The sequence below is a fragment of the Acinonyx jubatus genome, chromosome B1 (genome assembly GCF_027475565.1).
Source record: "Acinonyx jubatus isolate Ajub_Pintada_27869175 chromosome B1, VMU_Ajub_asm_v1.0, whole genome shotgun sequence".
Taxonomy (NCBI): domain Eukaryota; kingdom Metazoa; phylum Chordata; class Mammalia; order Carnivora; family Felidae; genus Acinonyx; species Acinonyx jubatus.
Genome location: NC_069382.1, coordinates 195778226 through 195804345, shown reverse-complemented (window position 1 = coordinate 195804345; position 26120 = coordinate 195778226). Strand labels below are relative to the sequence as shown.

Below are 26120 nucleotides of genomic sequence, written 5' to 3'. Positions count from 1 at the left end.
GTCTCAGAATTGGCTTTTCTGGAAACGCTTCCCAGACGTGGTTTGGGGCCTTATCTGAAATGACACATTGAAGTTACTATGTAATGGTAAAACTAGGTGTATTTGTTTCCCAGGGCCCCCATAACAAAACACCCCAGACTGAGGGGGGCTCGAAACAACAGAAGTGTATTCCTTCCCAGTTCCGGAGGCTGCAAGATCACAATCGAGGTGCCATTTCTTCTGGGGCTGTGAGGGAGCATCGCATCCCTGCCTCTCTCCTAGTTTCCGGGAGACGGCCTGCAATTTTCCATGCCCCTTGGTCTGGTATGTACATTACCCAACATCCCAACTTCTGCCTTCAGTTCACATGGCTTTCTAACCTCGTGTGCGTGTCTCCTGTGTGCCCCAATATCCCCTTTTTATAAGAACACCAATGCTGCTGTATTAGGGGCCACACCAATGGCCTCATCTCTCTTTTTTTTTTTTAAGTTTATTTATTTTGAGAGAGAAAGAGAGCGTGCGAGAGGGGCAGACAGAGAGGGAAAGAGAGAGAACCCCAAGCAGGTTCTGCGCGCTCAGCTCAGAGCCCGACACGGGGCTCGAACTCACAAACCATGAGATCATAACCTGAACCGAAACCAAGAGTCGGACGCTCAACCGACGGAGCCACCCAGGCGCCCCTAAAAGCCTCGTCTTAACTTAATCGCATCTCCGCGTCCAAATGAGGTCACGTTCTGAGGTAGTGGGGGCTTCAGTTTACTCATTTTGCGGGACTCCATTCAACCCACGCCACTAAGGCCTCCGGAAATCTTTTCTTCTTTCCCCTCAAACGCCTAAGAGGATGGACATTTTCTACCAGGCAGGGGCCCAAGGTCTAATCTCCCTAAAACCCCACTCCAGCCCCCAAACCCTCTGTAGGGATTTAACCAACAGAAGACGAAAGGTGGCCCTGACCGCCAGCCAGAGGGGCCTGGTCTGCGGTCGCTGTTCCACACGACTTGCCAGAGTCAGGCTTCTGAAAACAGGCCTGGCCCTTCCTGACACATGTAATAAGGACTCGGGCAAGGGAGCTTTGAGGGCAGAGGCTGTCGGAATGGGCTGTTTCCTAGGAGAATGGAAATGAGAAGGAGGGTCCTGACAGCAGGCACGGACAGCCAGCAGGGATGAAGTCACTGCCTCCTTCGGGCTCAGGAAGCAGCAGCCCTCACCTGACTTCCCTCCGCAGACTCGTCCTATCTTACACCGCCCGGTGCTGACATCACCTCACACCATTCCCATGGCAACCCCACGTTGCAGCCCCATTCTCGAGAGGAGGAAACTGAGGCTTAGAGAGGTGAAGTCCCCGGCCCGCAGTCACCCAGACAATACCCAGGAAACTCGGGGTCTCAACCCGTGTGCCCCCCCACCCCCCCGATCCCTGCTTTTAAACCTCTGGGTAGTGACCTTCCTCGGTCACGGAGTGTAACCTTCTCTAGTAAATTTTATACGGCACTGATTATCTGCCAGACGACGTCGTACGCATTTCACACGGAGCAACTCATTTACCCTTCAAAACAATTTATGGAGCAAGGCTCATTTAATCCCCATCTGATAGACGAGGAAACCGACCGAGAGGAAAAGAAACTTACCCAAGGTCACTCAGCCCGTAGGTAGCAGTGCCGCTCGGGGCTCCAAGGAGGCTGACCCTGGGTCTGTGCTCTTAACCACCATGCTAGGCCAGGGGCGTCCCTGCTGGAAGACTCCACGATGGAGCCACGCAGGGGGCCTGGTGTATCCCAGAAACACACACACAAGCCCTGAGGCCCACGCCCCATCTCTGCGCTGGGCTGGAAGCTGGGGCATGACTCTAGAGGAGAGGACAACTGACGGAGAGAGAGCATCAGGCTGGAGCTTCAGCCTGACGGCCAGACTGTGGTGCTCATCTGTCCTCGGGGGCCTGACGTAACCTTCCCACGAACCTGCCAGCACCTGAGCCGGGCAGGCCCTGCCTCCACAGAGCCGCCGTCCGGCACTGCTGAAAACCCGTCCGCTATAAAGCCATTAGAAAAATCCACAGAGGGGCGCCTGGGTGGCTCAGTGGGTTAAGCATCCGACTTCAGCTCAGGTCAGGATCTCTCGGTCCACGAGTTCGAGCCCCGCGTCGGGCTCCGTGCTGACAGCTCGGGACCTGGATGGAGCCTGCTTCGGATTCTGTGTCTCCCGCTCTCTCTGCCCCTCCCCCGCTCACACTCTGTCTGTCTCTCTCTCTCTCTCTCCCCTTCAAAAATAAATAAGAATTTTAAAAAACTTTTTTAAATTCCAGCGAGCAAGTCACAAGCTAAGGATCTACAAAAGGTACGCGTGTCTTGCTACTCTGAGCATCACTGTTTTATATCCACTACTCTATCTTGCTTCCTATTTATAGAAGTCTTAATCCGTTTGCAATGTAAGCTAGAAATATAAAGTTCCTGCGCAAAAGGTTCTGTTAAAGTAAAACCAGTCAAGATAGAAGATAGTATGGGGCGCCTCGGTGGCTCAGCCGTTAGGCATCCGACTCTTGGGTTTCAGCTCGGGTCATGATCTCACGGTTCGTGGGTTCGAGCCCCCACAGCGTCGGGCTCCACACTGACGGTACAGCTCGATACGGCCATGGTAAAAAATAATTCCCCAGCTGGGGCGCCCGGGTGGCTCCGTCGGTTAAGCGTCCGACTTCAGCTCCGGTCACGATCTCACAGTCGGTGGGCTGGAGCCCGAGTCTCCACCTGTGCTGGTAGCTCAGTGCCAGCAGCTTGGGGCCTGGAGCCTGTTCTGGATTCTGTGCGTCTCTCTCTCTGCCCAGCCCCACTCGCACTCTGTCTCTCTCTCGCTCTCAAAAATAAATCAACGTTAAAAAAATTAAATAATTCCACGAGTGGGATGCAAATGATCAAGTTGGGGGAAGCCTGGTATCAGGGAAACAGCTTTCCAGTGACACCGAAAGAAGTAAGACCAAGCCCTTATGTTACCACATAAGGCACCAAGTTAACCTCTCCAAACCACAACATCCCCAGGGATGAAACGGAGCCAACCATCCCTCTCTTACAGCGCTGTTCTTCACATACCAGGAGGGAACCTGTTGCCTTTGCTAAGTTACAACAGTGATTTCTCTTTGTGTTTTCTAAAAACTGCTCAGGGACAAGCAGCTCTGAGGACAGACCTTTCGTAAAGCGGTGGGACCTGGACCAGACACTACAAGAGCCACAGGCCCTGTGCTCATGGAGACTCCGGTCCCACGGGGGGGGGGGGGGGGGGGGGCCAGACACTAGTGAAGTATTCACAGGAATGAAGGTAGAATTACAACTGTGGCAAATGCCAGAAAGGAGCATGCGGTAATTTGAGGGGGGTTGTGACCCCCCTGTGTGGGAAATCAGATAAGGAACCTTGAAGAAGGACTGAGTGGAAGATAACCAAGCCAAGGGGGCGGGGTGGGCTGGGGGAGCATTTCAGGCAGAGAGAACAGCACGTGGTAAGGCCCTGGGGCAGGAGTGGCAGTGAAACTTATCAGAGACTGAAGGGATGCCCTCTGGCCCAGGAGTGTAAACAACAGCACTGACTACCAGCGGAAGAAAAGTAGCAATCTGCATGGTCCTGAGAAACTTAACAGAAGACCAGGGGGGAGGGGGAAAGGGGGGGAAAAAAAAAAACCTTGCAGAGAGGGAAGCAGGGAAACCGTAAGAGACTCTTAAATACTGAGAACAAAGTGAGGGCTGATGGGAGGTGGAGGAGAGGGCAAAGTGGGTGAGGGGCGTTGAGGAGGGCACCTGTTGGGATAAGCACGGGGTGTCGTATGGAAACCAATGTGACGATGAGTTTCACGTAAGAAATAAAAATTAAAAAAATAAAGTAACCACGTGCCAGGTTTGGGGCTGAGACCTTTAAGGGTGCGGAGCGATTTAACTCCTGCAGTGAGGGAGAACGCATGCGCACGACGCGATGGGAGAGGTACACAGGTTCGGGCCCCCACAGGGCCTCGGAGACCACATTACAGTCTGAGTCTTGACCGTGAGAGCAGTGGAAGCCACTAAAGAGGGCTGACCGTCACAGCTGGGACCTGAAGTCGCAGCTCTAGGTCATGGAAGCTGGTAGAAGATGTGCTGAAAGGCAAGAGGTAGATTAGGAGGCGGCATGGGGGCCCGATGAGGGGCGATGTCTGAGTGGGAAGTGGCAGGGGTACAGCTGGAAAGCTGGGGCAGATTTGGGAGATATTCGGGAGGTAAAATCGACACGGCCAGGTGCCTACCTGGACGTGCGGGGGGGATAAGGCGGGTAGCAGAGTCAAGGACAAGCCAAGATATTTTGGCCTCTGCAACCGGCTAGATAATAACGCTACACGGTAAGCCGGGAAACTCCGGAAGCACGTGAGTTCGACTGAGGCTATTTTGAATCTAAGGCATTAATTCTTTCCAGACATCCAAGTGGGATTACATAGAAACACAGACTTGGAGCCCAGAGGAGAAATATGAATGAAGGAAATAAATTACTGAGTTACCGTTAAAAAAAAGAAATGCATACCAGTTATTAATGTACTGTCTCGGCTCCAAATCCACTGCTTTGTGACGCGGGGGCGGTGCTTCGCGCCGGGAACCGCCAACAGAGGGCGCACGAGAGGCACTGCCAGACCGGAACAGGGGGCGGGGCTTCCTTGCGTGTTGCAGCCACTGTCCACACCTGGCAACTGGCAGGCCAGCGTGCAGGGGGCCTGGCGGCCCTCCCCTCGGTGGCCCTCAACGATGAGCTGCACCCTCCGCAAAGGTCCTCTGCCCCCCCGTAGGCTGCCCGTTCCTCTGGCCCCCGGGCCCTCTCCAAAGATGGAAACACAGCCTGTCCAGACAAGGCTTCTGGGATTCCAGCCCCTTCCCTGTTCCCTCACCCCCAGCCCCGCAGGGAGCAGCCGTCCTGCTGAACTTGCTACTTCTGGACTCCCAGAGTCCTCTCTGACTGCTTCTCGTAGTTAGCCTTTTTACTAGATGGCCATCCTTTGTAGTACATTCTTCCTTTCTGAAAACTCCTGACTGTACCTGGAATGATACGGGGTCACTGATAACGAGGCAGGCGGGCGACGACAAGATCAGCAGGGAGACAGGACAAGGGGCTAAGGAAGAGGTCCAGGGGCTCGGTCCCGAGGAACTCCCAGATATGCCGCAAGGGAGAGGAAGCCCCGTTGCTTTCTGTACCAGAATACTCTTCCAGGGTGTCACGATCCTCTAGCCTCGCTGCTCCTTCTGGAACATTTTCTCCATTTCCATCTGCGATTGTTCCGAGCCCAGATTTTAGACAACTGAGCACTGCTAAGAATATTTTGTTCCTCCCAATTCTCTCAGGAAAATGCCTAAGCTCAGTGCTAGCTTATGCTGTTTGATCCTCCTAAAATACAGATCCTTTTTCTCTCAAGGCATTTAAACCCTTCCCTCAAGACTCACCAGAAACCCTGTCTCCGTCTTAACACCCTCTTCACTCCAGCGCACGTTGTGGGAAAGCCATCTCCCCTCCCTCTACCTTCACTCAACAAATAGCTGTTATGCGCCTTCACTGGCCCTGTCCTCAGCCTTGCAGGCACAAAGGGGAAAAAGAAGTGCTTGCTGCTCGTCGGAAGGTCTCATGGGATCAGACAGACGACTAAATGAGATGAGCCAGAGGGTCCCACACCTGTTTCAAAGAACACGCTAATAACAGATGCTTCTGGCCATTTCACCTGCCTGCCCCTCGTCCAGCTGCCCTTCTGCTCCTGCTGATAGCCGGCAATGCTTGGGAAAATCCTTCACATACTTTCGTAACCCAGATGCCCCAAGTGCTACCAACGCCTGCCCTGAGGTTGGACATGTAACCCAGTCTGGCCACGTGGAGCCTCATTCTCCCCGGTCACAGTGATTCGTTCCAGAATGCTCAGGACTTAACCACAACAGGTCAGAATGAACCCTGGGATTTTGTTCTGCAATAGCTGTGAAAAGAGATGCTCCCTCTTCCGTGAGGCTCCGAGCCCAGAGGTGGTAGGGCCCCCATGATGAGAGAGCCGGCCCAAAGCCATGCAGAAGAGAGCAGAGAATCCAAGGATCCAGAGCCCTGACGACATCCGCTGAGCATCTGGTTCCGCCATGAGATGCACACCTTCATTCATCCATACTTCAAGAATGTATTGAGCACCTGCTGTGTATCAGATGCCCTTTTAGGTCCTGGGCACACAGCAGTGAATAAATCCAATCACGTCCCTACCTTCAGGGGGCTTGTGACCGCACGGAGGAAGACAGACTATACCTAAGGAAGTAAGTAAAATAAACCGTACGGCAGATGATGACAATTGCCGTGAAGCAAGGCAAGGCCAGGAGGGTGGGTTGGGAGTGCCATCGTAAGCAGGGTGGTCAGTGACAGCCTTACTGGGAGGTGACATTTGTGTGAAGACAGAATAGAGACAGGAGGGCGCCCGTGCGTCCGAGGGGCGGCAGGGAGGCAAGTGGGCTGGAGAAAGGAGGGAGATGGGGTCAGAGAGGCCAGGCCTGATGGGCATCTGTAAGACCTCCTGCTTCTCCTTGCTGCTGCGGCAGAAGGAGAGGGGGCTGAGCAGGGTCCGATGTGCCCCACGCCCACTTTTATGGGATCACTCTGGTGCTGCACTGAGGTGATGTTCAGGGGGGCAGGAGCGAAAGCAAGGAGACCAGTGAGGGAGGCTCTTGTAATAGGCCAGCCCAAGGCTTGGACCAGATGGTAGTGATGGAGGTGGTGACAAGTGACCAGAGCCGATCCATTCCCTTCAAAGGACCTCATGTTGGTTTTCTGTCATTTACTACGGAAGGAGGCTCGTCTACCGTGCCACATTCCACCCGATCTCAGGTGCCATCCACGTTCAACATACACATGGTTTTATGTGCCACCAAGAAGGAAATGCGGCCAATTCATCTATGATGTGAATCTTTCCAGTCACTTGAAAAAGCTCGGTTAGCCCTATTATGTACCACACTAGTGTGAACAGCTATGACCCCATGCACATAAGAAAGCCACATCACAGGGGCACCTGGCTGGCTCAGTCGGTTAAGCGTCCAGCTTTGGCTCAGGTCATGATCCCACAGTTCGTAGGTTCAAGGCCCGCACTGGGCTCTGGGCTGACAGCTCAAGAGAACCTGGAGCCTGCTTCGGATTCTGTGTCTCCCTCTCTCTGCCCTTCCCCCACTCGCACTCTGTTTATCTCTCTCAAATAAAAGTTAAAAAAAAAATTTAGCGCTCCATCACAAATACCACGTTAGCCAAACTGCACCCCCAATTTCAGAGACTGAAAACGTGGAAAAACGAATGCCTTAGAAGCAATGAAATACAATAGTTGGCATACATACGTCTGACTTTATCGAGATGATTGTCCAGATCTTAAAAACCTTCAAGTCTAAGGTTTACATCCTAGACTCCTGCATTAAATATGCACCTGCCGGATACAGGTATGAACACGGAGCCCCTAAACCCACATCCCTTACATGGCATCTGTCTAGCCTCCACCTCTATAGAGACTCTAATTAGAAGAGCAAAGTTCATTGCATGCAATGCTGAACTTTCTCGGAATCTTTTTGGTTTCCACCTCATACCCAAGCCACCGTTGTTACAAGTATGGAAACCAAGCTGTAACATGAAGGAGTTGGCCTAAAGTACTAAGAAAGTTGAGGCAAATTCACGAGTGAACCCCGCAGCACAGACATCAGATACTTGATGCATCACACATGACTGAGACACCCCAGGTTCAAAAGAGTGTCTCCAGCTAAAGCATGACTGTAACTCTAGGGGGTGATTATTTAATTGCCTTAGGTGTCTGAATATTTCCAGAAGAAAGAGCAACTTTTGCTGTGTATTTACTTAGACCAAGATGTGTTCACGTTCTAAGCTGCATGTGAAATTACCTGACCCAATAATATAGAAATAACACTTATTATTTTTAATTGTTTTTTTTTTACACTGATTCATTTTTGAGAGAGTGTGAGTGGGGGAAGGGCAGAGACAGAGGGAGACACAGAATCCGAAGCAGGGTCCAGGCTCTGAGCTGTCAGCACAGAGCCCGACGTGGGGCTTGAACCCACGGACCGCGAGATCATGACCTGAGCTGAAGTCGGACATTTAACCGACTGAGCCACCCAGGTGCCCCGAAGTAACGCTTAGTCTTAAATGACCTTCTAATTTATGATATTCTAAAATGAGCATGCCCAGAGCTGGCTATGAGGTTGCTAAATCGATACCCCGCAAATGTGAATGCCGGCCATAAATTTATAGCACGTTGATAAAAACCCTTCGGAAACATAATTGACGTTTCTGGAGTTCCAAAAAGTATTCAGTCCCTTTGATCCCATAATCTCTCCCCTTATGCTTTATTTTAAGAAATTCATTTAAAAGAAGGAAAAAATGTGCAAAATGTTCAAGAACTAGGTTATAAAGATGGAAAAATGAAAGTAGCCTCATTGTCTAACAAAAAGAAAATACGTAAGTAAATTATAATAGTTCCATTTGGTGGGATATCACAGCCCATTAAAATATCGATTTGAAGACACTGTTGCGATTTAAGCTTCTCTAAACACAAGGCTAGGAGAAAAAGCAGAAATCTTGGTCTCTGCGGCAGATACACTCCTATATAAAAACGTCTAGATGTGGATAAGGATAGTGAGGGGGGAAAAACAACTTCAATGCAATTTTTATATGAATTTGGAACGGGGGAGGATTTTGTTTCCATTCCCAGAATTTGTATTGTGACGTAACTGCCCAACAAATGCTTTTTGCAAAGATGATACGTGAGATGATTACTGTAAACAAGCAAGTACCGTCAGAATATACTGCTACTATCTTCCTATCAACGTCTGTACAAAGAGCCCCGTCGCAAAGCCTGATCTGAGTGCTGGACTCATTCCGCGTGGCCGTATGTATCTGGGAGAGCGAAGTTTCCCCTGGGCCTCCAGGCGGCACAGGGAACGCGGTCAGGTGCCAGACTCTAGAAGTAAATAGACCTGGGTGTGAGTCCCAGCTGCCCCCCACACACAGGCCAGGGGATTTTCCTGAGGTCCTCACTTATCTCTCTAGTAAAATGCAGATTCTGAGACCTCCCGGGCCGAGTTGGTGAGGATTCTCAATTCGGTACGAAAAGTAGTCCATGCAAGGCATTAGTAAGTCACAGTCATTAATATTACCTAGATGCGAGTTAAACTTTTGCCATCAGAATGTAGCGAGCCGTGGGACAATTATGCAATAGCAAAGCTTCAGCCAGGGGGTAGCATTAAATTACTTACAAACCAGACTTGCTTCGCCTGGGTAGGTGTTTCTGTCGTCAACCACCCACCAGCTCTGGTTTGGGACAGCGTGCTCATTCACTGAACCATGTCGCTCCCTGCTTAAAATTCTTCAGTGACTCCAGATGCCTAAATGATCAAGCCCGAGCCGTTGGCCACTTGGCCCTTTAAAGCTGGTCCAGCACTCGGGGTTCATATCTCCTCTGCCTCCCAGCCTCACAGGCCACACCGCAGGAGTACTAGCCACGCCCCACAACCTCCCCATTGAGCCATGCTTACTCTTCACCTTCTGCCTTAGCACATCCTGTTCCAGCCTTCTAACACACCCTTCCCTGCTCCACCAACCCACCCTTACTGGTAACACCTACCATTTTCACAAGACTCAACAGGAGAAAGTCTTCTTTGCCTCTCCCCTTTGCCCCAGGGTTAAAGACTCTCTTCTAAGATACCATAGCTCTCTGAGCTCCCTGCATCGTCCTGGCCATTTATTTGCCCTAGAAGCTCCCAGAGGGTTAGGATTTTGCCTTCATTTTCTTCATATTCCTGGTGCCCATCATAGGGGTGGGTGCAGAAAAGATGGTCAGTAAATGCCTCCAGGATAATTTGACTCAAACGGTGGCAAATACCAGTGCTTTATTTGCACAGGAAAATAATTGAGGCATACATTGGCAAAACCAAACAAGTTAATGTTTCACTGGGCTGGAAGCTGGCAAAACGAGGAGAGTCCTAACCTTGTATTTCAACAAGCCCTGAAACAGGCAGTCGACCTTGGGCCCAATCTGCTTCTGGAACGAGGAATGACAACAGCAGGAAAATCAAAAGGTTGGTTACACCAGATAGAACTATTTTGCCAATCAATATTATACAGCACATTTTCTGGGATAAAGGACAGACACAGACGTCAATATAAGGGAGGCAAAAAAAAAAAAAAAAAAAAAAAAGACAGAAACATGCTAAGAACCCTAAAGTACAGCCTTAAAGTACAAGCTTTGATCCAGGCCAGAACCACGAACCCCTATAATTGGAGCTGATGGGTTAAGTTTGCGCTTTCTTCTATGTAGGAAGTTCATGGCTTTCATGAAAGGCTCCTGGTACGGGCTCATTTGTTGTCCTTTCCAAACTTCATGTTCAAGTTCTAACCTCCAAGTGTGACTACCTTGGGAAACAGGACCTTTAAGGAGATAACTGAGGTTAAGTGAGGTCATCAAGGCGGAGCCCTGATCTGATAGGACTGCCATTCTTAAAGGAAGAGAAGGAGACACCAGAGATCTCTCTCTAGCTCCTCAAGCACACGGAGGAAAGGCCATGCGAGGCCACAGGGAGAAGGTAGCCATCTATCCGCAAGCTCTCACCAGGGAGAGCTCTCACCAGAAACCAACCCTGACAGCACCTTGATCTTGGACTTCCGGCCTCTAGGACAGCGAGAAAACAAATTTCTGTTACTGAAGCCACCAGCACCAACAAATTCTGTTGTTTAAGCATCGGTGGTATTTTGTGATGGCAGGCCTGGGCAGACGAATATAGATCCCTTCCCCAAAACAGATGGGAGAGCTTTGACTTGTTGCAAATAGAAGGTTTCTGACGCCAGTCATGCTCTCCACCTGTCAATGAGTATATATCTTCCCAGATGCGAGCAGCCCCGAATATAATCTCGAAGGACAAAAGTGCTCCGAAAAGGGGACAGGCCTGTCCCACAGCCACCCCAAGCAGGCTGCCCCACAGCAGAGTACTCCTACAGTGTCAAAATCACTTTCAGTGTCAAGAATGCTTTGACTTCCATGGAGAAGTTCAGGGTCAGTGTGAACTTGGCTGGGGCGCAGGGTCAGCTGCATGGTGTCCAGACTCTTCCTGGGACACCCAAGGGCCTCCGCCACCTCCCTGCCTACCTCTGCTCTGTCCATGCCTGGCCTGCCTGTGCCCCAGACTACAGAACCGGGAAGGCCTCAGGTGTCCTTGGGTGCCCAAGTGCCTACACCAGCCCCACTCCCTGCCCTTATCACCACGGATGGTCATGGATCATTCAGTGCCACTAAACTAGGAATTCCTTCAGAAAAGGACCAAACAGGCCTGACCCGCTTAACTCATGTTAACTGTCTTCACGTATCCTTTTGAGAGGGGCTATCTGGACCAGCATGTGACTACCACCCACATAGCCTTGGCCATTCTAGAAACCGCGATCTGTGCCCACAAGCCTATGCCTGGGTGTCGATGAGATCCACTTGTCTCCAGGGCAGACTATCCACCCCCCAAGCCAGCTCCGCTCCTTAGGAACCCGACCACATTCCTTTCTACAAGAGCAAAATGGAACAACAAAAGTACCTACCTCATACGGTTGCTGTGAACACTGTGAGAACCCACAGAAAAGCCTAGGGCAGTGCCTGGCACATAGTATGTGCTCTGTACATCCTAGCTCTTTTCTGGGGCACGGAGAAGCCTGGAGAAAACCATCACAGGGTTTTAAAGGCAGAGTTAACAGCTCACCAACCCTACTGTGCTGATTACATCTCTAAGGCACTTTGCACACGGATGACCACTGGCTGAGCTTCAAACAATCCCCTATCCTACGGTGGTAGGTGGTAACATCACTCTCATCTCACAGGCGAGGAAACAAAGGTTTCAGAGAGGTTAAGCAACTTGCCCACGACCACACAGCACTGGAAACAGGCGTTCTGCCGGCTCCAATCCGGAGCCCTCCGGCCCGCGCCACAAGGAAGCCCAGCCCTGGAGTTGAGATAAGACTGGACAACCTCTACCAGCGCCCCCCCCCCCCCCCAACCCCGCCAGGGAGGCTGCCGCGAGCGAGACGCCTTCTTTGGAATCACGGAGTTTAAGCAAGAAAAGTTTCCCTAGGCTGTCCTGGGCGAGGGAGGGAAGCAGCGTGGAACCTGCCCGCGCAGGGACCAAACGCGTCGTGGACACACACACACACACACACACACACACACACCCAGGCCGCCTCCTTCTGCCTCAGGTTCTGATAGAGACCTGGGCTTGGGAAGCTGGAGCCGAGCACCCCCGGGACCCGCGTCCAGCTCCTCCTTCGGCTCCCCAAGCCCGGCTGCACACCCCGTCCGCGCGGGGCCTGGGGGAGGGGGGAGGGGAGGAGGGGCAGGCAGCGGCCCCCGGGACGAGCACACACCCCCCCCAAAACCCCGCGCCACGAAGGGGCACCGAGGGATGCGCCCCTCGCCTCTTACCTTCCTCATTCTCGTCGAACACGGGGGGCTTGTGGGAGTGGTTCCCGCCCATATTCCGCCGCGGCGCCGGCCGCCGCTACATGCCCGGCTGCGGGGAGCGGGCGGCGGGGAGCGCGGGGCGCCAAGCGGGGAGCGCGGAGCGGGGAGCGCGGAACCGGCCGCGGGACGCGCTGCGAGCGCCCAGCCCAGGCTGCAGCCGCGCGCGCCAGCCGGAGGGAGGGGTCGGGGGGGGGGGCGCCGAGCGCCGCGCAGGGGCGGGACCGCGCCCGCCGCGCCCCCTCCCCTGCGGGCTCCCCCTCCGCCCCCTCCCGGAAACCCGGAGCTCCCCGCGGCCGCCCCGCCGCCCAGCCGCGCCCCTCGCCGGCTGCGGCGGGCGGGGGGACCGGGAGGCGGCGCGGCGGGCGGAGGGGGCGGGGCGGGGCGGGCGGGGGGCGAGCGCAGCCCCCGGGGGGGTGGGTGCCGCCCAGAGCAAGGGGCGCGGCCGGCCGGGCGGAGGTGCGCAGCCGGGGGGCGGGGGATGCGGAGCGGAGTGCGGGGTGGGTCCGGCGGGGGAAATAATCGCGATCCCGGGGGAGGGGCGCTCCCGACGCGCCGTGGAGTGGTTTGTGAGCGCCTACTGTGTGCCGAGCCCAGCCCGAGCGCCTCGTAAACACCGCTCCACGTCACCTCTCAACACCCCAACGGTTAGAAAAATCGTTGCCGCCAGTTGTGGAGTCAGGTGGACTGAGGTTTGGAGGGAGAGGAGGTCTCGGTCCGTCCTGGACGCCCCACTGGGCTTTATTTTCCGTCCGAGCTGGCACACGGGCAGTGGGGGTGTCTGCCGGCTCTCCCCAACAGACGCCTTTCCTCTTCATGTGTTTCTGAATATTTAATGAACGGAAGTAAAGCCTAGGCCCGTTAGGGCCCCTTTCATTCTACATGGGGAAACTGAGGCCCCCACAGGGGCGTGGTTTGCCCCAAACCATTCTGCCTACGCGTGCCCGGGCTTGCACCTCGGGATTCCCTGGGACTGCGCCGCCTCGGAGTCTGATGAAAGAGCGGGTTCGCATCGGGGTGCGTGGGTCCCTGGCGGCGGGAGCTGGGGAGCCCAGATCGGGGAAGGAGACGAGCCTGGGACCAGGGTGCTAAGTGCTGGGTGCTCTGAGTGCACCCCGAGGCTCGTAGGGAGAGCGCAGACCCACGGGGAGCCTCCCTGAGGGGCAAGCTGGTTACCCGCGTGTTGCAATCCAGCCCGCGCAGCCCGCCCAGCACGCCTGGCTTCGGGGGATCTTTGGCCACATCCTGCCATCTGCTGGCCGCCTTGGGTCACTGTCTGGGCCTTGGTAGAAAGAATGGGTTCTTTTTGAGACTCCCCACCCAATCTTCTCTCCCCCGACCACCCCCATCTTTCGCGCTCTGTCTCTCTCTCTGGCAGGCGTTCTGGGGGCCAGGGGCTGTCTCCCTTCTAATACAGCGAAAAACTCCCCAGAGACAAGAGCCAAAAGCTGAAAAATGGAGCCCGCCGCATCCAGCACGACCCGGCTAGATTTAAGATTGGCCCAAACTGCCAGGCCTTGGGGTCAGACAAGCCTCATTTTCGTCTTGGAGTCCTTATCTGTGAATTGGGGAGACTGATATTAACTCCCCAGGATTGCTGCGAGGATTATGTCAGAAACGATTTACAAAAGCAGGTAACGGTACCTGGTATGTAATAAATGACCACTAAACATTTCTTGCCTTTGATTCTGCCAACAAACACGGATTGGCCTGTCTAAACCAGGCACCAGACTGAATGCAGCATAAAGCGATACAGCCTCTATCTAGGTCAACAGGCTAGCGGAGGAAATGTTCACAGGCCTGGCTTCCGGGCCCTGTTCTGCTCAGGGTTTATCCCACTCTGCTACTCTCTGGGGAGTTAACTTGGGTAAATTATTTAGCCTCCTCTGGCTTCGGTTTGTTCATCTATAAAATGGGTACTGACAATATTACCTCCCCCTTCTAGGGTTATTATGGGGAATAAATGAATTGATGTTGGTGCCTGAAACATAATAAGCACAAGAGGTGTTTACTATCTCCAATAATGAGCTATTGTGTAAATACTGACTACTCACAATTCTTCCTGCTCTTCCTGTCCTTTCCGTGGCTCACTGGGATAAGGAGGTGTTTCCTACTTCTCCCACACTGCTCATGTGGGGTTTGCCATAGGACTTGCTTTGGCCAGTGGTATATGGGAGGAAGTGTCAGTGTGCCAGTTCTGAGAGAGTGAAGGCCTTAAGAGATGGCCCATGTTTCAGCTCTCTCGTGCTGCTGCTATCCATCATGAGAAGAGCTGGTCCTGGGATCCTCTGTTCCCAGCATGAGAGACCCAAGGAACAGGCCTGAACCCCACACGTATCCCCAAAGCAGAGCGCAAGCCTCCTAAGAAAAATATGTGTTTCTGTGAGCCACTGAGATTTGGGTGTGAGGGATGTTTGTGCCACAGCATTATCACAGAGAGAGCTGACTAATACATATACGAACGGTCCCACACGCAAAGGCTGCAACTGGGGTTTGTGTTGTGGTGGAAGGAAGCCCAGGAGGCTGTGGGAACACAGCAGGCACTGGTTCCAGCCCTGAGAACCAGGGAAGGCAGAAGGTCTCCCGGAGAGGAGTCAGGACATCATTCTTTCCCCTTTCCACCTCTGTCGAGTGGGCACTTTCTGAGCACCTCTTATGGGCCGGGCCCTGGGATATGAGTCAGACAGGGGATCTGCTTTCCTGGAGCTGAAGTTTAGAAGTCTAGTGTGGGGCAAGGACAAGGGCAGAGTGGGTCACACTTTGATGGGGGGCAGTGCAGAGGCTATAGAACCATAGGCTGTGAGGCCACGAGGGAGGCAGCTGAAGCATACTCCAGGTCAAAGAGGGCATCCCAGAAGACATGGTGCACGAGCTGAGTCCGGAAGGCCACAGGGGAAGAAGAGAGGCGGCGTCTGCAGAGTCCCCGTGGCCGAGAGAGAAGGGCATCCTGCAGAAATTGCGAGCACGTCGCTGGAACACAGCCTCAGCGTGCAGAATGGCCAGGATCACAACAACTGTGCGTGTTGTATCGAGTGCTCTCGGCTTGCCGTGCTCTGAGCCTCCACTTTAAGGAGCCTCGGCCCTCCAGGCCAGCCCTTCCTGGTTCCTCTCCCCATTGGCGGGCAAGGTGCCAGGCCCTGTTACGTCAAGTTCTTCTGTGGATTGCCCCCTTTCAGTCCTCGCCGCAAACCTGGCAGGTGGACGTTACCATCATCCCTGTAACTGAAGGACAGAGAAGCTATGCCAAGGCCCACCGGTCGCAAAACGGTGCCCCCAAGGTTTAAATCCATAAGTTAGACATCACATCAAAACCGAGAGAAAGGACCTATGGAATAGTGGTTATTTCTGGAGTTGTACAGCGCAGATTATTTTTTTAACTTTATTTAGAGAGGGGGGTGGGGCCGAGAGAGAGGGAGAGAGAGAATCCCAAGCAGGCTCCACGCTGCCAGCGCAGAGTGCAACGCAGGGCTTGAACCTACGAACTGCGAGATCATGACCTGAGCCAAGATCAGGATTCGGATGCTTAACCGACTGAGCTACCCAGGCGCCCCTTTATTTTCTCTTTTAAGGGCTTTTGTATTACTGTATAATTGCTATTATGAAGAAGTATTCTATAATCACACTGTTTTAATAAGCAGTAAAAAAAAAAAAAAAAAACAAAAAACACTATTTTCATTTCGAAAACAGTCTTGCAAACGCTAACTCGCACCTGACTTTGCAAGGCGTGTTTCAGAGCCGATCTCGGCACTTAGTGTGTAACATCAGGAGGCGCTACTGTCATCCCCGCTTTACAGAGAGACCAAAAAAGGGGGAGCTGGGAGGATCAGATGGCTTGTCCACAATGCCCCAGCTATTGCATTCACCCCCCACGGCTGCCGGGGCAAGTTACCACAATCTCGCTGGCTTCAGTCGGCGGAAATATGTTCTCTCACTGTTCTGGAGGCCAGAAATCCAAAATGAAGTTGTCAGCAGGATGGGATCCCTCTGGAGGCTTTGAGGGGGGCCGCAGGCATTCTTGGCCTTGGGCCCGCAGCTCCCCACAGACAGTTGAGGGTGGAAGATTCCAGAAACCCTAGTCGGGACTCTTCCATCGCCGAAGGAACGGGTCACGTACGACCGACACGGTCTGGCTGAATTACTCTGGTGTGAGCACTTTTCTCGTCCTCCTCCCGTACAATGTCGAGTGCCGTCCAGTCCCCTCAAGAGAGGATGGCTGAACTCGGTTTCGGCTGTGTTCCAGAGGAAGCCAGCTCTGGGTATTGCCTCTGGCCTGGCTCACAGACTGATAAGGCTTCGTATGGTCTTCTGACTCCGTGCAAAAATAAATAAATGAAATAAAAGCCATCTGCTTCTCTGTGCCAAGCCTATCTGGCTCTCGCAGAAGGTCAGCTGTGAAAAGATCATGACGGTTATGGTCCTCGGGATGCTCCCGTGAACCTGACAAGGGGCTGAGCACACGAGTCTATGTTACTTCTCGAATCCCGAATATAAACACAGAAATAAGAACTGGGATTCGTTTTCTGCCTTAAATTTTCATGAGTAGATTCCTGAGGCTGCTATTCGTCTCATTGAGAACATGATTAAGCATTCATAGTTGGATCCAGCGGCTGTAACCTTTAATTTTATGTAACACAATCGTGCTAGAGAGGCTAATGTGATTCCCCGGGGCGATGTGTTTTATGCGCCAAGCCATTTTTTTTTTAGAGTCTGCTAGATCAGATTTTGTTATCATTTCTGTTAAGCCTATTTTATTTAAAACTTGATTCTGGTTCACTTAGAGTAAATACCGTCTGCTTGCACTCTGTTTCAATATGTTCTGCTTGGCAGCATTGTAAATTATAAAGGAAAAAAGAATGGTAAAGGCTGTTTTGTGGCACACCAAGATAAGGGATGGTTTGCACACCCCGTTCTGTTGTTGGGAACCATCTCACTCGGAGAGCAAATTATCCCTAATGATTTAAAAAAAAAATAGTAATTTCCAGAGTAACCTTTTTATCGTTAAGAGTCTCGGTGTGTGTCTGTGGGCGCTTACACAAAATAAGGGTCCGTAAATTGCTACTAATGTGGTTACGTTTGCAGTTCTTGGCATTGCAAAACTTCCCTGCAGGCATTTTCATACTTTGGAACGTGGTAGACCAGCAAGCCGGAGCTCCTCCTCCTCGTGTTAAAACAATTTGCATAGTAGCTCCATGGTGACCTCGAATTATGCATTTGCAGAGAGTTCTAGCTGTAATGTGAGCCAGGCTGAATCAGGAAGCCCCGTAGCTGCCAGATGCAGCATCCATGGAGTGCGTTTCTTTGTGTTCCCACGTGGGTTTATAGGGATTCGTAGAGGCTCAGGGGAGTCAACACGAACGCTCTGAAGCTGAAGTTGAACCTGTGTGTGTGCGGGCACACGTTTGAGTATTTTTATGGGGAGACAGTTAAAATCTTCTATAGTTACTCAAAAGGCTCCACGAATCCACCACTTCCGACCAAAGAAAAGGACTGAGAACCACTGATCTATCCCATAATCTCTATCAGGGAGAAAACATTCTTCTCCTAGAAAGCAGAAGTCACATGCTGCAGGAGTCATAATAATGATTTACTAAAAGAGGTATATCATGGAGGTGGAAAGTGTGTGGCATTCAAGGCAGGGAACAGGCCGCTACCTTACTGAGGGACCTCAGATAAGCTACTTCCCCTCCCGGGGCCTCAGTTTCCTTATGTGTAAACTGAAAGAATAAAGGAGTCGGGCTGTATGGCCAAGACTATGACTTGATCTTTGGTATCCATCTGTCCCTTCTTCTTAAAACTACAACACACATAGCCAGTGTTAGCTAAGCACGTGGCTACCAGGCAAGAGACTACATTTCCCAGCTTCCCTTGCAGGTAGGAATGGCCATGTGACTAGGGCCCAGCCAATAGGATGTGAGAAGCGATGTGCATAACCACGGCACCCCCCCTTGCCCTCTTGTAGGCTGTGTTGCAGACACGGTAGCCTGAGCCAACTTCAGCTTCAGGAGAGGACCACGCCCTAGGAAGTAAGAGAGCAAACAGGAGAAGCCTGGGTTTCTGGTAACCTCATGTAGTCCAAATGCCCTGCTGGACTTGGATGGCCTGCCTACTTCTGGACAGTACACTATCATAGTTAAATTAATTGAAGGGTTTCTTTTGGTTTAGCTCATTACTTAACCAATATAGACGGGATGAATGCCACGGTCATCGTTGTCATTATCATCATCCTCACACCCAGAACAAGCTAGTCACATAACAGGCATCCCACAAACGGAAAGATTCAATGAGCAAATGAACCGGGGAATGGGTTTAACGGGCATGTCAGAAACGCTACAGGATGATTCACGAACCGGATAGAATGTGGATGAGGTCATGTCTAAGTAGTCTTCCAATGCTAGAATTCTGTTATGTTGTTTCTCAGAACTGAGGATCACTCGGGAACACAGCAGTGACTGGCATTGTCTCAGATGAAGGATAGGGAGGGGAGGTTCTGAGAGAGACCAAAGAGACGTCACATACACTCTTCTCCCTCACTATCTGTCCTGAGCCTTTTCAGTTATTCATTCGTTCACTCAACAAACACCTGTCAGGCACCGGCAGGTACCGAAAGGGGCAAGTCCCCATACCAACCCTCACGAAATAAAAGCAGTGTTACTATGACTGAGTACAAGCTGACACAGGCTGAAACGTGGAGACGTTTTTCAGCTCTGAGTTTTCAGAACCTCCCCAGAGCTGGTCTGTAGAAAAGAACCGTCTTTATCGTCTCCCACTTTAACATGACCAGAAGTTCCTGGTTCGCTTTAGGGAAGTTCACCTCATTCTCAGAATCCTCAAAGTGTCCGGGTCTGGCTCCGCTCCCTCTCTCTGCACTGCTCACCTGTTAGCGGCGAGCCTGGGGTTCTGGCAGGGTCAGGGTTCCAGGCTGGAGTAAGACCCACCTCTAGCTGCTGGGCCGCTCATTCATGGTTCCATCATTCAGCCTGAGCAAGTCATTTCCTTTCAGCTTGTTTGCCAAATGGGGATAACTTTTCCTATCTTATAACATCATTGTGAACTTCAAACCAAAACACCCAGGAGAGTCCTGCTACCTCCCAAGGCTCAAGACATACAAATGCTCCTGATTTGGTCAAAAAAAAAAAAAAAAAGAGTATATCCAAGATGAGTAAAAGAGGTCAGCTGTTCTTGATACGACTATTTATGAATAAGCAATGAGAAATGGATTCAAAACAAAGGAGGTTTAGATTTCAAGTTTTGATGACATTTTGATGGGCTTGTCAGGAAACTGGAACAGGCTGAAATACTGATCAATATATTAGTGAAAGTATTTTGATAACACTTGGAAGATAATCTGGAAGCTCACTCAAACGCTTTCGGTTACCCCATGATTCTAAAAAGACATGCAAATACTCTGATATAACATGTAAAAAGCAAGTAGCCATGGCTATTATGTGTGAGATAAGAGGGTGATACAAATATATGAGCGCAATCCATCAGATCTAAAAATGCATACTTAAGCAAATGGCAGGTCTCGTCTAAGAACATTACATATGGAAACAAAATGGCTTGCCACTTTGTACACCTTTGGGAACAGCCCTCCCTTTTAATTATAAAACACATTTGTCTGAAATAAAAAAAAAAAATATTACTCTAGTCCGGCAATTCTCAACAGAGGTGATCTCCCACCAGGGGACATTTGTCTCCATCTGGAGACATTTTTGATTGTCCTGAGTGGGGGGATGCAGTGCTACTGACTTCTAGTGGAGAGGGACCGGCGATGTTGGGCAACACCCTACAAGCACAGGACAGCCCCATCACTGGGTGACTCTGCTGTGTCCATCTCAACACCAATTTCAACACGATACATTCACATTCCTGCTAGGGATCTGTAGTGCGCAATTTAAAATGCCCCCCTTGCCGTGGTATTGAATGTATAACCGTAAACCAGTATTTCCGTGACCATCAATGGGAATTTTAGAAGCTTTCGCCTCAAAATGCCAGCCGCAAGCTTCAGTTCCTTCTGTCCTTGAATGAATTGGTGCTGGCAGAACCTGATCCTCCTCGTTCAAGGTCCACCTGATTGCTCATCAAGATGCATCGCCATCTTCTAGTCTGGCCCACACTTGGGGAGTTTCTTTTCTGACTTCAGAGACACCTGGACCCGATTCACATAATCAGAGCCGTAAGGGGCCTGCTGTGTGGAGAAGAAGCGGGGTGTTTAGGATGATTCTTACCAGCGTGAGTTGTGGGGGTTATGGCATTTCTTTTTCAGCCAATATTCATGGGGCACCTACACCTTCCAGGCGCTATGCTAAGTGCTGGGCATTCGGTGAGGAATAAAACACACACGGTCCCTTGGCTTCTTGCACCTAGCTGCTTCCAGGTGGCTTTAGCATGTGTTATTGTAATTACACAAACCTTTGAGATAGGCAGGGAGGGTATTTGTCACAGGTAACAAAGTTACACTTGCAGACAAGCACACTATCAGAATTCTTTGTCACAAAGAACAGAGCGAACCCAAGGTCCCACAAGCATAAAAGGAAAGTATTGAAGGATAGTCATTAGCTTACGTAACGGCCGGGATGCCGAGAGAATTGAACAGGGCACCAAGCAGCCAGGAGCCATGATTGTCACACGCCATTGAACAGGCTACAAACACGAGCCCATTGCGTCCAGGCTCTGGCATTGGAGACGCTGAGCAGAAGGTACAACTACTGCCGCCATTTTCTTTCTCCTGAAGCCAAATCTCCTTTGGTTGGTCCTGATTGGTGGGATCTGGTCACATGCCTCCATCCTAGCTGCAAGGGGAGCTGGGAAATGGAGTTCTGATTCTCTGCTGGAGACGTAAGCAGGATTCATAAAGGGGAAGTTTCCTGCCCCCATTCAAAAGGTCCTGGGCAGCTACCACTATGACATATGTCGAGTTGCAGGGCACATCCACAACGCAGAGCCCCAAATCCCGTGATGATCAAGGCACGGGCCATTAGGGGTTAAGTAGGTAGATGGTTGTGGCAGTGGCCTCCAATTTGTTCATGCTTTTCTGCATTTCCCACCCACACCGACCAAGAATTCCATAGCTAGCAAAATTATCCCTCAAAAGCGAAGGAAGTAGACTTTCTCCGACGAACAAAAACTGAGGGAATTCATCACCAGCAGACTTGCCCTACAAAATATGTTAAAAGAAGATCTTCACGGAGAAGGAAAATGTTATAGGTCACAAACCCAGTTCTACATAAAGAAATGAAGAAGGGGCGCCTGGGTGACCCAGTCAGTTGAGCGTCCGACTTCAGCTCAGGTCATGATCTCGCAGTTCATGAGTTCAAGCCCCAGGTTGGGCTCTGTGCTGACAGCTCAGAGCCTGGAGCCTGCTTCCGATTCTGTGCCTCCCTCTCTCTCTCTCTGCCCCACCGCTGCTTGTGCTCTGTCTCCCTCTGTCTCTCAAAAGTGAATAAATATAAAAATTTTTTTTAAAAAGAAAGAAATGAAGAAGATTGAAGAAGGAACGAATGATAAAAAAAAAACCCACAAAATATTTTATTTTCCTTATTCTTCATTGATCTGAAAAGGCACTGTTTGTTGAAAGAAGTAATTAGAACAATGTATAGGCTGATGGCCGCCTGAGAATAATGGAATGGATGATGGATCACAGGTGTGGGAGGGGAAGGAGCCAGGGTCCGGGGGTGCTTTTAGCCCAAGTGCACAAACCCAGTAAATGGCTGCACAGAGTTCAAACCCTGACCACTTTGATCCCAGTTCTATGCCTTTTTCTCTCCATGTGAACCTCGGCTAAGCCTCCAAGACTATTTGGGAACGAACTCCAGCTCTTCCTTTCTGAACCCCATTTCCCAACTCAAAGAAGGGAACCCCTGAGCTTTTCCATCATCATTAGTGAAGTGCTGACCTATATGAGCTACGTGTCTGTGTGACAGCCCCTGACATGACAGCTCATTTATTGCAAAGCCTTAGAAAGATCTGGGACCATCTGGTAGACCCAGGGCTCTGGACGTTCTGGCTGACACCTTCACTCACCAGTGATCCCAACCGCCACTGACCAAGTGCTTAATGTGTGCCAGGATCTGAGCTAAGCATTTGACACAATTTGAGCATTCAATCCTCTTAACAGCCTATTTTCATCGCTGTTTTACCAACAGGAAAGTGAATCCAGAGAGGTTAGGCAATTTGCCTGTTAAAGGTTGAATCGTGCCCTCTAAAAGATATGTTCAAGTCCTAGGACCTGGAACCTATAAATGTAACCTTATTTGGGAATAGGGTCTTGGCAGTTGTAATTAAGTTAAGTTAAGGTTGTACTGGACTGAGGTCTGACCCAATGACCATTCTTGTAAGAGGGAAATTAAGAGACAGAGACACACAGGGAGAAGTCCGTGTGAAGACAGAGGCAGAGACTGGAGTGATGTATCTACAAGCCAACAAATATCAAAGATTGCCAACGGCCACCAGAAGCTGGGGGAGAAGCACGCAACAGATTCACCCTCAGAAACCTCCGAAAGGAGCCAACTCTACTGACATTTTAATTTTGGACTCACGTCATCCAGAACTGCAAGAAAATAAGTTTTTATACCAGGTTGTGGTACTTTTATGGCAGCCACTGGAGACAAATACATCACTCAAGGTCATGCAGCTGGTCGGATACGGAGTCTGAACTTAAACCCAGCCCCTTAGCATGGCCTGGCCCCCTGCCTTGCACAGTAAGAAGTGTTACAGGCAGGAAGGTCTTTAGAGGTGTTCTCCAAATTGGATTTCTGCAGCACAGCTCTCGATGATGGCACTCTGTTGGCCATGACATCAATTTGGTGTTTAAGAAACAGTAAGTCTTAGGCCAGTTCCCCAGGAAACAATCCTGAAAAGAGGACGTGAATGTAGTGTTTTATTGGGAAGGTGACCCCAGAAAACCCTCACAGGGGAATAAGGGAGTGAACCAAGGAAAAGAAGGTGTCCAGGTGCGAACACTCAGATATCACCCCCTTGGTGAGGCCCTGTCAGATTGACCTGGACAGAGTAAGTCCTTGTCTCAAATTCATGGCTTCCCCCCAGACCGTGCTCACTTCCATATTACAGAATTTATCATGCTGTCTAGAATGTGCAGCCTTACACACTTGCCCCCTGCACCACTAGCCTAAGTTCTTGAAGAGCATTTGCTTCTTCAATTCTTGAGACGGTAGATAAGATGGGGTGGGTGGGGGTTTATGATGGACAGACCGTTATACCAGGTAGATCCTAAAGGTTGTGTACCCAGGTTTGGACAAGTTCCACAAAGCTACATGGTGTGGGTGAAGGAACAGACCTTATTGGAGAAAGAGAAACTTACAAAGCCAAGGTCAGCCCCGAGAGGTGACATCCTCAGAGAGGTGTGCTGAGCCAGGGTCCTCTACTGGGCAGCTGGACCGCGTCTCCCCTCCAGTGGAAGGACCCTGACCTCCATGGCTCTTTTGTGCGCAAGACAAGCAAAATGGCAACTCCTCCATGGTGGGGATAATGTATTTGACCCTTTCTCACGTTCTGGGCTATCCCAGGCTCTGCGTGGGGTCCTAAGCAGCCGTCACACTTTGGCACATTGTGAGCCATCAAGATACTTTGTGTATTTGTGCAGTCATTCACTGTATATTCTTCAAGGTCTTACTACAGGCTGTTCAAGGGGGGGAAGAAAGCAGAACAAAATCTTCCTTCTTAGAGTTTACACTCTAAAGGCGAGGGTAGAAAATAGTCTTTTTTGTTTGTTTTTGACAAACAAATCACGCTTATCACCCAGTTAAGCTGAAATAGACTGATCTAGGGATACAGTAACTACCCTCAATCAGAATCTAGTAAAAAAGAAGGTATCCCCTTCGGCCAAGACAAGAGGGGTTCCTGCACTGCCCCCCCCTCTTCAGAGGGCCTAAAATTCACAGACACACTCTCAGCGTGTTAAAGAAGTTGCGGGGGCCTCGGTCACTCGGGATCTGGCACAGCTTGCCGCAGTCCTAAACACGCAGCAGGAACCTGGAAACGCTTCTGGGCATCTCCAGCGTCGTCTCCTAAACACAAAGTGTGGCTGCACCCAAACGCTTCCAAGATTTGTAAGAGGCAGAGACCGCTTTGAAGTGTAAAGAGGATTGGAGCAGCCTAAGGATTTTGTCTCAAGAAAAGATAAATTAGTTAACGTGCGGACTCTCTGCTGTGAAGGGCACAACAAGATTCCTGTACAACAAAGCAGTGTTTTCCTTCAGTGCGGGGTAACTTTTCCTTGCTTCCTTTTGGTTCCAAGAAGCAGACCCAGAAGCACTCATGCATCGGCCAGGACCGAGCCACAACTGGCCGGATGGTTCAGGAACATTTTGCATTATTAAAATTCATCTTACGCTTATATCTGGGTATGTGTAAGAGTAGGTATAATTTGTTTGAAGGATGATCCAGATTCTTTATATTGGCAACTAGATGGGCATTGAACGCTTGAATTGCTACCTACCGAAAAGTTTCGTTTTATACACGTATTCAGTGAGATTTCATTACATTTTCAAAGTAATGAATCAATCTTGATTGACAAAATTTTTACTTAAAATTTTTATTCTTGGGGCGCCTGGGTGGCTCTGTAGGTTAAGCGTTCAACTCTTGATTCAGCTCAGGTCATGATTTCACGGTTCATGAGCTTGAGCCCCACGTCGAGCTCTGTGTTAATGGTGCAGAGCCTGCTTGGGATTCTCTCTCTTCCCCTCCGTCTGCCCCTCCCCTGCTCATGTGCTCTCTCTCTCTCTCTCTCTCTCTCTTAAATAAACATTTAAAAAATAATTTAAAAAATAAAATAAAAATTTTATTCTTTCATTTAATGGACTTTCTGCCTTTTAGTTTTAATAGACAATTTTGAGAATTATAGGAGAAAAATAAAACTGAAAACATTCACGGAGAGTAATTTTTTAAAAATTTTACAGGGGCGCCTGGGTGGCTCAGTCGGTTAAGCATCTGACTTCGGCTCAGGTCATGATCTCGCGGTTCGTGGGTTCAAGCCCCGCCTCGGGCTCTGTGCTGACAGCTCGAAGCCTGGAGCCTGCTTCGGATTCTGGGTCTCCCTCTCTCTCTGCCCCTCCCCCACTTGCGCTCTGTCTTGTTCTGTCTCTCAAAAATAAATACATGTTAAAAAAATAAAAGAAATAAAGAAATCATAAAAAATTACAATTACATGAATTTGTGTTTCTCACGCAAATACGTGGTAATTTTGTATACTTTGAATACAAATATTTTCAAAGATCCTTAGCTCAGTGAATATGAGTCCAAGTATCTTCTGGGAGTGGCCAGCGCCTCTGCCCTGACTGGGGGGCCATAGGGAAGGTTGCTGAGAAGAATGATCACTGTTGGCCCATGAACTGGCCCAGGACACTCAGAGGCTTGTCACCCCCTCCCCTGTCCTTGAAATGTGGGTTCCTCTTGCTTTCCCTGCTCTGTTCCCAGAGGCTGCTCCAAGGATAAAGCTGTGACACAGTGATGCTGTGTTGAGAATACCTGCACGGTATATGTGACTGAATCTAGTTAAATAAACTTAAGATTTGATGGGTGGGTGTAGGGGTCCATTCGTCTTGCTGCTGCCCAAGACAAGCATTGTATGGAAGTTCCCCAGCTTATTAAAACGGCCGCCTACCGGGGCACCTGGGTGGCTCAGTCA

General features: G+C 50.5%; 1 protein-coding gene across 7 annotated transcripts in view; it reads right to left on the bottom strand.

The window, feature by feature from the left end:
- STK32B (serine/threonine kinase 32B) overlaps positions 1-12647 on the bottom strand; it is a 387425-nt gene extending 374778 nt beyond the window's left edge. For 3 of the 7 annotated variants that reach the window (XM_053217584.1, XM_053217583.1, XM_027033784.2), the window contains exon 1: positions 12440-12647. In XM_053217584.1, coding sequence (XP_053073559.1) covers positions 12440-12491 — 52 coding nt within the window. In that variant the 5' untranslated portion in view covers positions 12492-12647. Of the gene's footprint in view, positions 1-4509; positions 4937-9030; positions 9926-12439 lie in introns of those variants that run through there. The other 4 variants (XM_027033772.2, XM_027033829.2, XM_053217585.1 and 1 more) reach the window with 4 other exon arrangements.
- Between the last annotated feature and the right edge of the window lie 13473 nt (positions 12648-26120).